This window comes from Macrosteles quadrilineatus, unplaced genomic scaffold (genome assembly GCF_028750875.1).
Source record: "Macrosteles quadrilineatus isolate MER2022 unplaced genomic scaffold, UCM_ALF_1.0 Scaffold_9__3_contigs__length_116548681, whole genome shotgun sequence".
In the NCBI taxonomy this organism is placed as follows: Eukaryota; Metazoa; Arthropoda; class Insecta; order Hemiptera; family Cicadellidae; genus Macrosteles; species Macrosteles quadrilineatus.
This window is the reverse complement of record NW_026542602.1, coordinates 111,407,056-111,424,949: the sequence shown is the minus strand read 5'-3', so window position 1 is coordinate 111,424,949 and position 17,894 is coordinate 111,407,056. Positions and strand designations below refer to the sequence as shown.

The following is a 17,894-nucleotide window of genomic DNA, read 5'->3' as shown; positions in this document are numbered from 1 at the left end:
CGCTGATCAATATTTCTGTTGCTCACAGTTTTGGGACAATAGTGGTGTATTTACTAGTCGTGAAGCACGATTAAAGGGATTTACTTGCAGGGTCGACTCAGACATTGTCTCTTTCAATCCTTATAATGGGGGATTAGGTTCTTGAATGGGTAGGACCGAGGCGCGCATGGTACCTCTGTGCTCTTTGGTCCAAAAATTTAAAACCATACATTAGAGCAGGTATTCTGCGCTCCTCGGTCCGCGAATCGAAGTGAAGTGAGGATGTTTTTTGCCCTAGCTACAACTCATCCAAGGATGCTAGACTGTAGCTCAGAACCGTTTCAACATTGACTTTATAAACACTATATAGTTTATATGGTGACACTATAGTTTTTATATAGTCAATGGTTTTACTTAGGTAATGCTTAGTCAGCAGTTGGTAGTACCACACTGGTGCGTAGTTGCTTACAAAAACACTATTCAAACTACCCAGAAAAAGAATCGGGAAAAATGTCTCGGTGTTCTATTGCAGATACCTAAACGGAAACACTTAGAATAAAATAGCTAGACACTACTGATCGGGAATACTCCGAAATAAACAACATACTTATCGGCATAGGGACTACAGCAATTATAGGCTATTTACTTAATAGGAGACTGTAATGTACACCCAGGTAGGTGAGCGCAGCTCTGTTAACTAGTGTCGACAATAAATAGTGTGTGTAAACATATCAAGCCTATAACCGATCACGTCGCACCATATAATAGCCAATATGATGTAATTGCTCCATTACGCGTAATACCCATCAGGAAGACTGGTTCCGAACCCGTTGCCCACCATCAGTATAATATCTAGGTACCTACACCTATCCAGATGGCCGCCTAGTTCCCGAGGGATGAAATATTCCTGGTATCAGCCTACAAGACACTGGGCGGCCGTATCATTAAAGTATGGGATGTAACTGCGGTCCCAGCCATTCTGTGGCGGTAAACGGCCGGTAAAACAAAATGAATCATGCAGCACGCCACGCCGAGGAACCGGTTTCCCCACACCCTGTAGAGCGCTGCTGCTCCCCTGGAAGTGGAAGCAACGATCACGCGAGCCTTCGGACATCATCTCGCATCTCGTCTTCATTCATGCTACTTGGACTGTCAATGATTACATTTGTTTTATTATCTCTAAAAGGTTCGGTCAGAAACACATTTCATAATACAAAATTATGGGGGCTTAAATCACAGTTTGTACACGTTGTTTCACATCATACACAGCTGTTTGTTTGTTTATAGTAAAAACGTAATGTTAGACCAGCTAGACATGAATCAAAGTAATGGACCCTTAAGAAGAATTATTTACAATCGCTAGGACTTTTGAATGATTTCAGTGACAAAAAATCATAAAGAATACCTCAGTTATTAAAATATATACTAATTTATAAAAGAGTAAAGTTAAAGGAATTATCATACTAGAGTTAATGAAATTAATCCAGACATCTTTACGCTATTTGTAGCTATTTCCTGAATTTTGATAGACAATACAATCTTGTCTCTATGTCTTAGGTATCTCACAAATGCATTGGAAAAATAATAATATTGACTCGGTGACTATACGAATATTTAAAAGATTGTACATAACGCAAAGTTAATTTGTTGCAAATCAAATTTGATACAGAAACGCCCGTGTTATAAGTTATTGCCAAGGGTATAGTATGTTCCCTCTACTGCATGTCAGTAAATCAAGAGCGCACACCAGCATTATGTACTTGCCAAGTTGATTTATCGGATTCGTGACCTACCTGAACCAAATGGAGAAAGATCATCTTGTATCTGGGTGGGACGGCTGTCAATGCCACGGGCAAGATGGCGGCGACACGTGGCGTGCAGGTCAGAACATGCACGCGCACGCAGTCAAAGCCGAGGAGCCGCGGGTTTCTCTCTTCTCCGTGGTCTTACCATAATCACTTACCGCGGGCAAGACCCTTCAAATTCGTCTTATGAAGAATGTTTCCTATCGAACTGAGTTAATCACAGCAATCACGGTAGCCACCGAGCCTCTAGTTTACACGTGGCTGCGGGACATGTTCCCAGACACGCCTCACGCCGCCAGACGTAATCAGTCGGCTACCGATCCCTAATGTGTAAAGTAGATTGTATTTCATGACTTCAAAAGTGGATTGATCATGTCTTCTTTTGAAAATGAATCAATGTTGTTTTGAGCACATCAATTTCGTGTTCCTTGTTAAGAACTGGGGACCTAAGTGAGTTTAGGATGTTGTAAAAGAAAATAAGCTATTTTCAAGTTAAAAGTTTGATGGCACTTACGTATCATACCAACCACACATATAAATCGACTTCCGAATAAGATTTTAATTAGTTTGAATAACAAAATATTCCTAGCCCAACCCAACCTGACCTAACCACCCTTAGGTTAGGTAGGTTAGGTTATTATTAGGCGTGGTCGGTATAAGTTTAACAATTGCCTTGCTATCGGACTATGGCCTAATCTTTTGTATCAGCATCGTAGCGATGGCACGTAGGCGACTACTAGTAGGCCGGACTACTAATGTGAGTGAATGAGCTCGTAAGTATCACCCCTTTTACCTTTTACCTCTTCTTTCTTCGCTACAATCCTCAGATCGGGGAGTCGTCAAAATGTCTCCTTCTTCATCCTCTTGGCAGCCTTTCAGCTAGCCCAATATAGGTGTGTATAAGTGTGTTCTTGTATGTGAATTCCTTTGTTGAGTAGTATGGTATGTTTATAAGGTAATTTTTTAGTGTTTTTACAAATGTGGTATGATTTGAAATCTTCTATATATATAATACGCTAAGCCGATTTTTGTGAACAGAACTCCTCCCTCATTTTTTGACCGATTTTGATGATTAAAGTGTCAAAAGAATTGCCCTGATCTGTAGTTTTGCAAAGTGTTTTTCGTTTTTTGATATCTTTATTAGTTTGGGCAGGATCTTCCATCAAAGTTGGGTTTTCTCCCATAAGATTAACATGGTGGAATCAAAATATTTAATTGGAAACTTTGCCTCCTCTAATTTGAGAGAACGGATGGGCGTAGAAACTTGGTAGAGGTGTCCAAAGAAAGGTCTTGGTCTGTAGATGAGTTATCAAAAGAAAAACTAAGTAAATTAGCTTAGGGCTCTGCCCCAGAAGCCGTTAAAGATCCCTCCACAGATTTGTTTACATTTTGGTCAGATGGATAATACTTTTTAATAAAACAGCTGGTAATTTTAAAATTGTCTTTTAAACAACACACATTTATTGGGAGTTACTGAGTTGTCCAAAAGAAGTATTTGCAATGTTATTTTCTTATTTTAAAATTGATTTTCTTTTGTATCATGTCATGTTTTGCAATATAAAGTTCTTTTATGAAATCAGTGGAAAATCCTTTTATCACAATAACTCTTACAATTATTTTTTATTGATCATCTTATATCTATTTTACGAGTTGGTGTCTGCCTTTTTAACACCTTATTTTCCCTATATTTTATCATATTATTCTAGACAGATCATCATAGGTTCATAAGATTAATGTCATACATGCTTTCAATCATTGGAAAAATCTTCGATTGTGTAATACAATACAAAATAATACAAGTGCAGAAGGGCACGGTGCCCATTTGAGCCGTGTCCATATTTTGTTAATTTAATAGTGGTTAACAGCAACTGGATAAAACATTTTACAATATTTATGTAGAAATATGTGCATTATTTAGAAAGTCATCAAGCTGGAAAAGTGCAATATACTGCAGATAGGTTCAGATAGGTTTTCAGATAGGTTACTTCGATGTATTCATTCAGCTTAGTGAAAACATAATATATATATGTATAGAAATAAGAACTTGAACCCTTAGAGAGCCTTTGAATGTTATTAGACTAACGAAAAGGTTTGTACATGTTTACTAGCGCTACTCTGCAACAAAAACCATTTAATTGATCTCTAAAACACATATTCTTAAAGTACACTGAGCAGCAGCCTAAAAAATCTATGTAACTTACCCATATAATATAGTTACAAAATGCTCAAACTCGCATTGTGACATTTTTATAATTCGGCTTATATTACTCCAACATAAAATTCATTTGCAGAAGAATCTTATTGTGCTCTTGCCGTTTCTAATAACATCCAAACACAGAAACCTTGCCTAAAATGGTACCTATCTTGACAAATTATTTACAGTGGCCTATATTACGGACCATGGCCCACGGGTTGGTAACATTATTGAAAATAACACGACATTTTGGCTATAAAAATGGCCCAATGAGTAAATACTATCGAAGCAGCTATTGTCATGACACTGACAGAAAGATCATATTCCTTTTAAACTAGATCACATCATCATTTATAAGATACGTTGATTAACAATGCATGTAAACATCAATATTTACGTAACAGCCAATTTACATTATTTTTAGCATATAAATGAGGAGGCCCCTAACAGTTCAAGAATAAAAGCCAACATCACTTCAAGTATATTCAACTACACCTAACATTCCGTAGAGAGATTATATTGACAACTTGATGTAACTGATAAGGCTGAGACAACTTACTGACATCCCCCATGTCAAGGAATGGCAGCTTAAACAGTAACCCCACAACCAATTTCTTAAAACTGTGCTAGAGGGTTATTCATTGGCACAGAAGTACGATATGAACTGACGCGACGTGACGAAGGAAAAATCAAACTTGCACTGTAATGGATGTACCTCCCTTTGAAGTTAGAACGTGTCTTCATAACAAACAGATTATTTTAAAATAAAATCATAGATTAATTCGCATAACACTGATGAAATCACGGGAGTGTTTAACTACAAAATATCCACCAATACGATTTTAATACTAGGTATTTAAAGGTTCTTCCAAAGGAAGAGATACCAGATAGCATACTCACAACTCCGATGACGTACAGTATGGGAAATATTTTATTCGTGGAATGATCAACAATATTTACTAACTAACGCAATCAATGGCATTATTGTTTTTACACTTATTAATATTCAAACAATGCTAAATGCTCAAAATATGTGTAATTTCACTCAATTTATCGCAGTTAGATTAGTTAGCGTAAGCCTTTAAAGTAACCGTCGATTTCGACGATTTCACCTCAGGTGTTGTGATTATGATAATAATAATAGGTTAAATACCTTGTATACGTCCTCAATCCAAGTCGTCGACCAATTGGTCAGTCAGTCAGTGTACCGGTCCGCACAACGATGTAATCACTTTTGTTTAGGCCGGCCAAAAGTATAATTTTTCAATGTTACGTGTAAATATAAATGTTTCGTGTGTCAGTGTATGTGTATATGTAAACTTCAACGGTGACCAATGCTATAAACAGTTATTAACAAGACAGAAAATTTGACAATGGGGCTGTTGGCCCCGAAACTATAGTCATTGTAAAAGATGACTTGGATTGAGGACGTATACAAGGTATTTAACCTATTATTATTATTATTAATCAATCCAGGAGGCAAACATGGATAAAAAGTGATTATGATATTGTGATATTATATGTTGGATTGGATTTCTTTGCTAGGAATGGTTTCTAGTATATATTGTTAGAAAACGGTGGGGATTTTGAGCTGGATGAATAGGGGTCTACAATGTTCTAGGTAGTATGCCCTATAATGTCCGTAGCACTTTCTTTTGAAGGATGAGTAGTTTGCCCCCTAACACACATTGCCTCAAAACGAATTAAACCAAAAAGGTATACTTACATAAAGTTGGCTGGCGCTAAACCTGGCGTGTAAACATTTGAGGACTGCATCCTCGGTGAGTGGCCCAGCCAAATGTATGAGATCCTCAAGCTCGGCACAGCCAACCGGCCTCATAGCAGTCTTGCCCGTCGTGTCTGCAAACAAAAATTTGTGTTATTGCACAGTAGTAAATCATGTCTAACAAGAACCTAATTTGTAAAGGCTACCCTTACTTAAATTAGGAGCAAATTATTCTTTTGTAACGAACTTATGTGAAGGTAACGAGTTTTTACAGTAGGCCTACATGGTTGTCGGTTGATAGAGGAATGAATCTTATTACCGATGCTGTATTGACATTTCTACATTTTTTACTCCATGGGTGAATGGATGTCAATGACAGTTCCATTTTTAAATCACATAAAATGCACAACATTAATTTAACAAAACTCGGCTGTGGATAAGCACAAATTCAGAATAGGTCTAGGTATAAAGGAGGTTCATCAAAATATTCAAGAGGATGGTACGTTACTCCTAAAGTGAGTCACTAGTTATTTTAGCCTTGACAAGTGCATATTGGAAATTTCTAAGTTTCCTTACAGTCTTACTCTTACTCCGTGCTCAAGAACTGCAGAAACGAGGTGGATTCAAAACTACATAATACTATGGATTACACGATTGACTAGATTATAGTCAATGATTGCACCCATTCCATATTAAATATTGTTAATTATGATAATACAGTACTATAATACATAAATAATTTGCATGTAGGCCCTTATCGGTTGTCTAACTTTAACTGACAGCAGAAGTGAGACCTCTGATACGAAAAGCAAACAATTTTTGGCTGGGTATTTTTTAATAACAAAAAATTAAACCTCATCAAAAATGGTTAAAGTACATACCTCCAATAATGGTAGGCCCGTTATTGGTCGCCTGGGTTACTGGCACAGGTAAAGGGTGTGGTTGGTGGTGTGGCCGAGGAAAGGTGGGGGGAGCACCACTCGTTGGTTGGCTAAGTGGCGTAGTAGTGGGGAGAGGTGTTGTCGTATTGGTTGGTATCGTGGTAGTGGGAGGTGCAGCTAACACACTATTGGGCTGGCCCTGGCCCTGAACATGCAGTCTGTTTCGAAGAGTCACCAACTCCGTGCTCAGATTGCGGAGTCTCTGTTGAAGATGAACCGCTTCATTGGATGAGGATGCATCTGGAAAAAATAGGCACATTGACAACATATTTTAAAATGTTCGTAAATACAAGATATTATAATTAGATAAAATTTATGACCCATAATATGGATGAAGTAATTTACATATTGCTAAATTTATGACCAGTATCCAACAATCAATAAATATTACGTACTAGAGATAGAAACGGCGAAACGGGGTAAAATAATGCACAAATGGAATAACATGATAAAACCCGAAGCATTTAACAGGTAGATTTCATATGATACAAATTGAAGTGTAACAAGGTTTAACGAAGAAGATAATCTACGATCACACAAACATCCCTTACACTCATTTAAATCTTTAAGCAGATTTGTTATTGATTACCATCCAAGAACATGCCTAGTTATTAGAAGAATGCAGTCACTGACAGATTGCGGGGCAGAGGCGGATCTAGAGCAGTCACAAGGGGGGGGGGCGAACCAGGGAGTCAGGGGCGGTTCGGGGGTCCCCTCCGAAAAATGTGTGTAAACTAAGTCTCCTAAATCACAGTTTTTTACCATTTCTTTGTCCAAAGTTAGTGTGACAAATTATTTTACGCAATTTGTATGCACTACTGTATTACATGCAGTAAAAAATATATGTATATGTATGCCCGAGGGGGGGGCGGTCGCCCCCCTCGCCCCCCCTCTGTATCCGCCACTGTTGCGGGGACAACAATAATTCCCTTTTTCGCCAGACCCGTAGCGGCTACCAAGACGGGCGCTCGGGGCAATTTCAGCATTTCTGGTATGGCTAGGTGACCCTTCTTAATGCTCTGTAATGAGAGGGGCAGTTTCATCATTTAAAACGTACCTAAAATATCGGGGCAGTTTCATCGTACCCAAGCTAACGGATCCAGGGGTTCTTCAGGGTAGTCCTCATTCACGGAATCGTCGTCTACTGGAGGGTTATTTTAAGTGCACGCTCCCTCGCAGTTTCCGCACATTGTTGAGCAGTGGATCCCCGCTTTACGGCACCCACAAACTTTTGTATAGATGCAAAATATTGTTGTGAGGACAACAGCCGGAGCAGCAAGATATAAGGGGTTGTAGATGTCGTTCGGTACCCTAATCAGTTGGCGGTATTTTCCCCAGCAATTATTGTACTTACAAATAAATACAGTATACTCTCTACGATTGCTGCTGAGCAGAGCCTTTCGTTTGTGGTAGGTAGAGACGGGAGGTCTGCCTTCAGCCTAGTGAGTGGTGGATTTGATAAATGCGATGTATCAGTTTTTGTCCAGATCTTTTTCTCGAAATTTGTTCACTAGGATCATCCACTCACCGGCTGTCGAGGCTTACTTTTGCGTCGAAGTCGAGCTGTAAAATATGTTGCAGATGGTATAGAAACTGGTATCCCTAATACAAAATTTCACAATTAACAACTTGCATTTTCTGAATAATGACGAGGTGGTATCACACCCACTAAACCCTGAATTAACAATATGCTTCTGGCAAAGTCACATCATTTCTGTAATTCAACTGAGGAATACGTTCTGCTTTATACTTTACCTTTTCCTGGTATGAAGAATATAATTTCTTGCTCGAGTGGAGCTAATGCAATCAGCAGGACCAGCATTGATGAACCTTCAGCCTGGCTTATTTTTGTCATTACAAATAAAGTTTTCTTGCTGTACAGTCACTGCAATTTATTCAGTGAAATCAATGTCGACTGATACGGTCTTGGTGGTGGCTCGTCGTTGTTGTTCATCATGTTCTGTGCTGTTGACAGTATCTGAGTAACCATCAAACACAACAGTGCAGCACACATTGGTTAATTACAACTGAGAACTGAGATACATGCGATTTAAGTCCGTTTTACAACTTATGAAGCTCATAGTTTGGACATGGTTGTCCCTAGGGCTAAAATGCTTAGAAGCTTTTTTTTGTATGGAATTTTGCCAGCTTTAATTGTTGTACAGAACACTTTTCAATATGACTTAAAGATTCTGATACATAAGCGAAAAACTACCCTTCCCTTAGTGAAGCTCGACCCACACCCATCAGGACTTTTTATTTTCTTCAATCTAATGAACCAAAGAAAGTTTTAACCAAAGTTCCAACTCTCCCTGAATTATATCACCCTAAAGGATTTTTTTTTGTTTTATTTGACTGGGCTATATGGAATGACAATAAAATTGTCGAGACATTTGATTGCAAGTACTGTACAGTCAAGTTACTATCTCTGATGACCATTGCACATTTAAATATCGCAGCCTGCATGAGAAATAGTCGGTTAAAAATTAAAAAAAATAATGTTAGGTTAACACAATTTAGGTTTTCAGCAGACATTGTATATTCGTTACATTTTGCCATTGTCTTTTGGATGTACTGTATTTGATGTAAGATGCCTGTAAAAATATTCACAATCAAACTACAGCCATTTAAGAACCACTTTACATTTTATGGATACGATAAGTTATGGGATTTGTCATGAAAAGGAACATTAAAATTTGCCGATGTTAGTAGTTATAAGAGGAGCTACTTTTACAATCACGGGGGAATAACCGAGAACTAAAAGCAGGTTTTATGTCCTACAATAACCATAGAAATGATCAGAGGAAAAACAAGATATAGCTGCGAAGCCATTAGATCCACATTCCTCCGCCGCATGCGGCGGTCACAGAGTACGAGTCGGGCCAATATATCGTCCTGGAAACAAGATACGATAGTACCCGCAACTAATGCAATCGCCTACATTAATAGCGAGGCATAGGCTATTTAACGGAAATAATTTAGGCAAAACAATTTGTACACAAAAAGTTACATTTGATGTTGTTGCGCTAAATGATATTTTGCGCGTCTTATCACAAGTTTCAACGTAAACAGTAGAACTATGTAACGAACTTTGCTATAAATGGTATAAACGCCTGACTTACAACCTACAATACACTTAGCAACCAGTTTCCGTACTAAATTGATTTCTTCATGTCGTAGAGGTATGTCCAAAGCTGAGTTTGGGGCATCACTTTGGTGTTGTAACTAGTATCTGAGACCCAGACGATGCCATAACCTGTCAGCTACCAAAATGTTGAACGTAGTACTATAACGTTGTTGGGTTTGGGCAGCTTACCGATTTTGAGAAACCTTACAAGTAAGTACCTGGATCAGAATAAATTATTGAAAATAAATGTGTGGCACAATGATCAAGCGTGAAAACTAATACCAAGACCAAAACGAACAACGCAGCCATTACCGACTTATCACTGTTGTGGCAGTGATGCCAAAAAAACATCAGTCATGACGGTGCAGATCGGTAGACGAACATTTCGTAGAGTAATTAACTGTTGTTAGGTTGGTACATGAATAATCCTCTTGTCTGTTGCCCGACAACATCATTGAGAGCTGTCAAATCGGCCCGTCTTTGTACAGTACCTAACTTCCTGAAACACAAGAGCCTAGTCGTGCAAAGAGCTCTTTATTGAATGCACTGTTCAGCTTCATAGCTACAATCATAGCTTCATAGCTACTTAGGCTGAGTAGCAGACTATTATTTGCAAGAGAGTTGCCATCGGCTAGAAGACAACTAAACTATCCTACTCAGATAAATCAACAGCACCAAATATTTCCAAAGTTTGGGTTTAAACTCAATCACCAATGTCGAAATTTCAACATAGCTTACAAGTGAAAAAGAACAACGGGCCTGGATCCCTCCGTATAAACCCCATCAGCGTTGCATAGTGGAAAAAATGCCGATGAAGATAATCTATTTTCAGATACTGAATCAAATACAATATTGAGTTTCAGGTCCATCCTCCCTTGTTTCATAAATCATTTTGGTTACAAAATCGTCGAAAATGAGGTTCTCATATTTTTAGATGAGACTGTAGAATTAATTCCCTATAGGTAGTTTACACTCCTGTATACATTGAACTTCTTCTTTCATTGTTTTTCAGTAATAAGTGACGAGCTCAATGGGGGCTGTACTGTATGCTAGATTGAATGGGAATAGTCCAATTCCACGCGATGGTCATATTTTGGATGACGAATAGTTTTATGGTCAACCCGAAGGTTCCAGTCCAACTCCGCGAGATGGCCACATCTAATCTCTACGCTACCCACCACTCTTGAACTTTTACTTGTGCTCTCAGATCCAGATGCTATTACATGCATGTTATGTTATTACATCCTAAAGGTCTTCAAGATCCGTCTTCTGGCATATTTTCTTTCAGGACTATATTCAGTAATCTCAAACTTGGTGGGCTATGATAATGAAGTGTTTGTGTGCCCTAACAAATGCAGCACGCCCAGATTACACGTCGACAGACCGGTTTCAACCCTAAGTAGGCCTACACCTGACCGCGAGGTCGCCGACAAGTGCCTGAGGCTAGAGTCGGTCCCTCCCCCGACGTTTTTGTCCCCAACATTAGGGCTCAGCAGGTAGCCTAAAACCAGCCAGGAATGTGACTTGTCTGAGTTCTGCTTTTCCTCACTCTCCAAAGGGAGATGATTTGCATAAAACTGTTAGGCAAATAAATTCAATCAGTTTGTTTAACTTGGTGAAATGATGGAAAATTGTATCAACGAGGGACACTATTTTCGGAATATTTTGATCCAATGTAATTTCAAACGTTATTCGTTCATAAAATGTTGTTCGAAACAGAATTTAACACAAACAAAACAAACTGCCAGCCATACCATGGATTCCAGTTGTATCATGATCTTGAAAGTACTTTCTTTAAAGATCATGATTTTTGTTGTTGTTATTATGTGTATTATTGTATTGATAGTCAAAGATAGAATGCTGGATTTTTAACCAGCTAGCCATTCTGACCTGAAGATATTCCGAAGCAAGAAACTGATGAAGAAGAATTTCACTTTAACGAATCGTTCCGACAATACACACAATGTAACCTAAATCTTTATTTGCCTTTCAACCATATTAATCCCATTTCCTTCTAGGTTTAGCGAAAAAAATTACGCATGTTCAGACCTGGTTCAGACTGCAGCCTCACTCTAGTTGCGTCATTGCCAGAGACTCCGGCAAGGTTCACACCCACCTCGTAATCAACTGACTCGTGGTCCGTGTACTTGTCTTGTACCGTGGCTTGCAACCTTGCAGGACAACGTCCTCCGGGTGACTTACAACCAACACCGATAGCTAGACGTGTCTTTAAGATCAGAACTGATATTGTAGGCGACCTGGTTGCCACATATGAAGGAAACCAGGCTAGATAAGGCACAGATAAAATTAGTCTAACATTGGCGATAAGTGTAAGAAATCCGTAACTATGTAAGTTGTAACACTGTAACATAAGAAGTAAAGGAAATTTTTAAAAACTTGGTTTCTTTCGAGATAGCTAATGCATTTTTCATGTAGGGACGAATCGTGAATATGAATCATCCACAGATTATCCGTTTCAGGTTTCTAGATCAGATTCTGCCATACAAATTCATGTCTTGGAGGTAATTCATATTTTTGACCAGGAACGATGGACCCATTCCAGATCACTGAGATTGCTGAAGAATTGTGATAATCCTTAATATGGATATCTCATAACAACGTGGAATTGTTCTATATCACAACACGAAAGAGCCATCCCAATTAGTGGATCCTTCGTTTTAGCATTTATTTATTCTATGGTTTTAGTTAGCCGTTTTATTGCTGTAAAAATGTGTACAAGAGGCAAATAGTTGGCTGTTTATCTGTGATTAAGCCACGAAAGTCAACACAGCATGCTTCACCGACCATGACGACGTACGTGCCTCTCGTGTCCAACGCCTGACCGGCATCTCAAGTGCCCCACAACTTGCTTTGTGCTTGGAGCCCCATCAAAGAATACATTGCACCAGAACACAAGTGAAAATACATCAACTGTATTAGACAAGCACTATACTTACTGGGGATACAATATACACTATTTTGTAGTTTAGAATACCTTTTTCGGGGCGAGAAAAATATACCACCAGTGAAAAGATTTTGACCCGTTGTCTTTAAAAAAAGCTAAAATTCTTTATTCAAACGGTTTCTTGAGTAATGTCGGTTATTGTTTAATACTGGAGAAATTGTGTTCTACTTTCGACTTATAAAAACAAAGATTTTTCTACTAACTACTCCTACATAACAAAACTGGAAACTCCGATCGGATCTGCCAGAAGTAATTTAATCCATAACAAAACTTCGACAATCATCATTCGTGCTTGGGTTAAAATACGCCCAGCTGCACCCCAATTTATCGATTGGTACTATATGCAATTGATGTACTACCTCCAAACACATTCAGTTTTTGTCGCAAGAAACTAGTACATGCCAAAAATATACTCCGATGAATGAAATGAGATTTCCAATGAATGAATGAGTGTGGTGAAAAAGAAACACTGCATATAATATTTGCGAATTTTAGTCCATTTACTAAATGTTTCTTCTTTATACGATGAATTCTGCAGATCAGAGGTGCCAAACAAGCCCCAAATAAGCTCATGTTTAGTCAAAATACCGGCCCATGACCTTGAAATGGCTGGAGAGGTCGCCGACCGCGCTGTCCTTCCTCTAACTTTCTCCATCTCCAACCATGCCACATCCGGGTCCATGCAATCTGGGCCCACGTTTCATTTGTTTGGTCTTAAACGTTGAATGTTGGTTGATTGGTCGATTCCCCTAATACAGTTTGATACATTAAATCAATTTACAAAGTTACAACGAAGGGAGATTATGGACATTTGTACCAGAAAATTCCTGAGCGATTTTCGCATATCGGGGAGAGCAGGTCGTTGTAGGCTGGGGACACAAAATGTCCAAATTCATCAGGAGGCATAGGAGCCGCATTTGGTAGAGTGATCAGGTTATTTCGGAGGCAGATGCGAGGGAGCAGTAATGGGATTCTTCGCACCCCGGGAATGATGACACGGATATGGATCACATGGTCTTTATCATTGATGTTTTAAGAAGATGATCTGGTTAGGTTAGGTTAGGATCAGAGGTCTCTCCTCTCTATGCCTCCTTTCCGCTCTCTCAACGACGGCCACTCCAAATGGCTTAGGTCCAAAACAGCCCTCGTAAAATATTTGAATGAACATGCCATCTCCTTCCTACGCCTTTGCACATCAACTACCTCGATACTTAATTGTAAAATACTAATTGTTTGATTCTGAAGACCGGAGAGAATCGGCCAAACACAACTTCACCCAGGTCAGCACCGAGAGCCGGTTGCTCAAGTCCTCGGTGTATTTGCATTGAGAAATCGTGAACAAGATGATAGATAAACTCTCCGCGTGTAGGTCATGTTGGCGCAGTATTTATCGTCGCTGGGATAGCTGAGAACACGTAACTCGCATAAATGCCAGCATAGACAGATACTAACTATTTGCCTGTCGACTGGTGTGGATGGCCAATGAAATACGCAATTCCATCTAAGTGTCGACTGCATACCTGCTGGAGTTATGCTATCGTGTATTAATTATATGATGGAGGATTCAATCAGCAAATTCTGTTGAGGTTTCTTATAGCGAATATTCATTTTACCGTTACAGTATGGATTGAGTAAAATCTCTAGAAATTATGGAGGTGTTGAAAACTGAGAAGGGTGGCAAAGTGATGGGACTAACTGCTTATTACCGTACTAGATACTTTCGTTATGAGCTCATGGTTCCTTTTCCGCGCGAAGGATTAACAAAACTTTTAATGCTTCGCCATTCTTTAAGCTGACTGATTCTCTAACAAAAATTATATAGGTTTATTGCTTACCTCTCAATAGATAAGTTAAACAATGTCAGGTCTGTTTCTTAAATTATACGTTAGCTCTCAAGATGGCGCTATTTCGTTTTCCTATTAAAAGTGCACACGTTGCCGAGGTATTAAGCTATTTGGTCGGTTTCAATTGGGTTAGTTTACAGTAGAACTGGCGATATATCGAACGCTTTTTACTATCAAACAGGGCAACAATGCATCGATTAACTACACTCGATATGAATCGATCAACGTTAGAATACAATTCTTCGCAATGATAGGAAGAGCCGACATCAATAGAAGTTAACAAATGAGAAAGATGCACAGCTGATCTCGACTAAAGCTTATAATTTCTTACCATTACATTAGTACTAATATTACTACATGCAAATCACAGTCAACAGCACAACTTCAAGCTCCTATCACCTCATAACTTTCAAAACTTCAACGGAAAAACGTCACATGGATCAACATTAAAAAATATCCCCTAGCATAGACACCTTCACAATTTCCAGGTAAAAAAGTAATAAATTGCAAAAAAATCAATAAATTTGAATTCAAATATTTATTGTATATTTCTCAGGACATTTTCCTCTTAACTGAAACAACCCCGACTTTTCCAGGAGATCGGGGCATCCGTAGCTGCAGATAACCTGTTCATCAAATATTTGATACGAAGATTAATCATTAAATGTGTACTAGAGTTAACTTTGAGCGGCGTCCGAGTACGACATTAACTACAATAGACTCCGGCATAAATACAGCCTAACGTACGAGACGTATGCAGATGGCCTATTGTATGCTGATGGCGGTAGATTCCTGCTACAACCTCCCTCCAGCACCATAATGGAATGTATAGCGCAGCTACATGTTACTCGGATAAAAACCGTGCCGTCATTGGTGCACGTGCGTATAATTATCGCATACAGTAAGTCAAAGTGGGATTTGTATAGGACTTGGTTGGGGCTATTCAGAATCGAGAAGAGGAATAAAATACAGTAGTGAATTTCATCAATGGAACTGCATCACTGATCATTCATAGGGATAAACCACGTGTTTCTTGTAATAGTATTTTTCATCACTAACACCTAAAGCAATTCATTTTGACATGTCCAAATCTAATGATCGAGGCGAAGCTGAGGTCGGAAGGTAAGTTAAGTGTCGAAACGATGGTTTTAGGTCTTGCGATGAACTATGTTATTTCATATTACCACGGATTAATGAAGTAGACTGATATTACACAGAATTTCTTGAAGCTAACTCATTTTCTACAAAACAAACAGAAAATTGCCCGAGTAAAAATTGTATTTGGATTCAATCAGTTTAATCTGTAGGTCGCTGTTTCGATTCCCAGCTAAATTGATTCTGGCACCATATGTAATTAGTCATTTGGCTATCCATCAATGAAGTTATCCAACAAAACTTTAATGGGTTTGGACTGATTTCTTAAGTAGTTTGAATCTATTTTTTGATAAAAGTGCCACTGGCGTCGAATCAACACAAGCAAAAAGAAGAAAAAGGTTGACACTAGATAGTAATGCGATCAGGGTTTCGACCGTTGCCTGATTCAAACGTAAACAATGTCAAAGCGTTGAAAGGAATTGACGAAACATACATCTTTGTACACACAAAAAGAAGAAGTTCCAGAAAAACTAATTCGCCAATAGATGAAAAGTATAGTAAAGTGCATCAAAACTCAAACATGAAAATTACCTCTATTTAACAAACATAAATTGTTATTTTCTCAAAAAGTAATAATTGCAATTGTTATGTCCCCAAAATAACAAAAGGTCGTAACATGACCAAGTTTTGGGAAATTTTCATACAAAAAGGAAAAAGTTATATAGTAATAGCGTAAAATAAGCACGAGAATCAGAAAGCAAGCGAAGTAGCCGTTATCCTCTTTTCTAACAACAATTTCTCCATCCATGTAGTTCAAATGCCTTCGACATTTCCAACACACCGTTGAATGTGTGGAGTTAACCACTTAATCAGATTCAGTCAACTACTTTGAAATAAATCCGTCGGTCAGGGCGGTAGGCAAAATGGCGTCCATCTCCATTATATTAATTATACAGCAGCAACACAGTAGTGGATGTGAACTCCTTTACAATGCTAATCCCTGACCAATCAGCTAGGGACGGTTTTAATTGCATGAGAGATGAGAGAACGCCCGAGGATCACTGCGAAGCTGCTTAATGTCAGAGACCATCAGACCGAGAGTATTAACACTCCAGAGGTCTTTGATGTTTGAAAACAGCAGTCAGCTCACACGTCTATAACTGCGAGATGCTAGGAGAAACATTCGAATTAGTATTTTATGTACAGAGTAGTTTGCTTACTATATCTTCGAGCTGGTTGACGAGACATCAATATGACTTCGTCCACACACACACGTTTGTCGTCATAAACACATTGACGAAGACACGAGACGCAAATCAATATTACGATTTTACTGTAGGATGTGATGTATTCATGTGCAAAGGACATACCGTACATACACTCACAGTAGACATCCTCATCCATGCAGTAAAATCCTAAGATTGATTAAATGTGTGTTTCATGTATCTCTTAACCCCAACACATTTTATAGGACTTTTTTAATGGTACAATAGGCTTTTTCTAAAAGCATGTTTTGACATGTCGCGCTTGTAACAAAATAGTAATCACTTTGTTGTTACAATTTGAACTACAGACGTAAGACGTATGCAATACGTGTAACATGTATGCAATGATGAAAAAACTGGCTACCAAGTGCGTATGTCTCTTTTATTGACTAAAGTTTGTTAGATTTGAACATAATAACAACATATATTGAACATTACCTGCCCCTTGGAAAACAACCCTACCCTTACATCATGGCCATAATGTTGTTGAGGAATCCTTTTGCACGGCCATTCATGCACCAGCAAACCAAAAAACCAGAAATAAATTAGATCTCCAAATCGTATTTCAAGCGAGAGCAGCAGATTAAGAAATAACCACGGTCTGCTGTGGCTGTTTGAGCAGCAAGGTGCAGCGAGGCGGATGATTGTGGTGTTAGCGTTACGCGAGCTAAGATAAATCGTAAGCAAGTGGAGCTCTCGGTGCCCTGTAATGAGGTGATTTAATATTCAAAACAAGCCATCGACCATTCAATTAGCGGGATCGACTGAGCGCTCGCCCACCCACGGTCTATGACTACGGTCTATCCGTGAAGCGTGTGGCGGCGATGAGTTTGATTTCGTTGATTTACAAGTATCATGCTTTCTTGAGTTTAAGAATTGAAAATGTTTCAATTTTAATATTTCTTCAAGTCTCCTCTAAAGACTATTGAAAACATAAGATTGCAGTTGTATAC

The 17,894-nt window shown here is 38.7% G+C and overlaps 1 protein-coding gene across 1 annotated transcript in view; it reads right to left on the bottom strand.

Moving 5' to 3' along the window:
* The window catches only part of LOC129003734 (unconventional myosin-IXb-like), a 64,216-nt gene that overhangs the window by 21,700 nt on the left and 24,622 nt on the right, over positions 1-17,894 (bottom strand). The window contains exons 2-3 of the mRNA XM_054432029.1: positions 6,586-6,885; positions 5,705-5,838 (exon numbers count right to left, since the gene is read on the bottom strand). Of these exons, the coding sequence (XP_054288004.1) occupies positions 5,705-5,838; positions 6,586-6,885 (434 nt within the window). The remainder of the gene's footprint in view (positions 1-5,704; positions 5,839-6,585; positions 6,886-17,894) is intronic.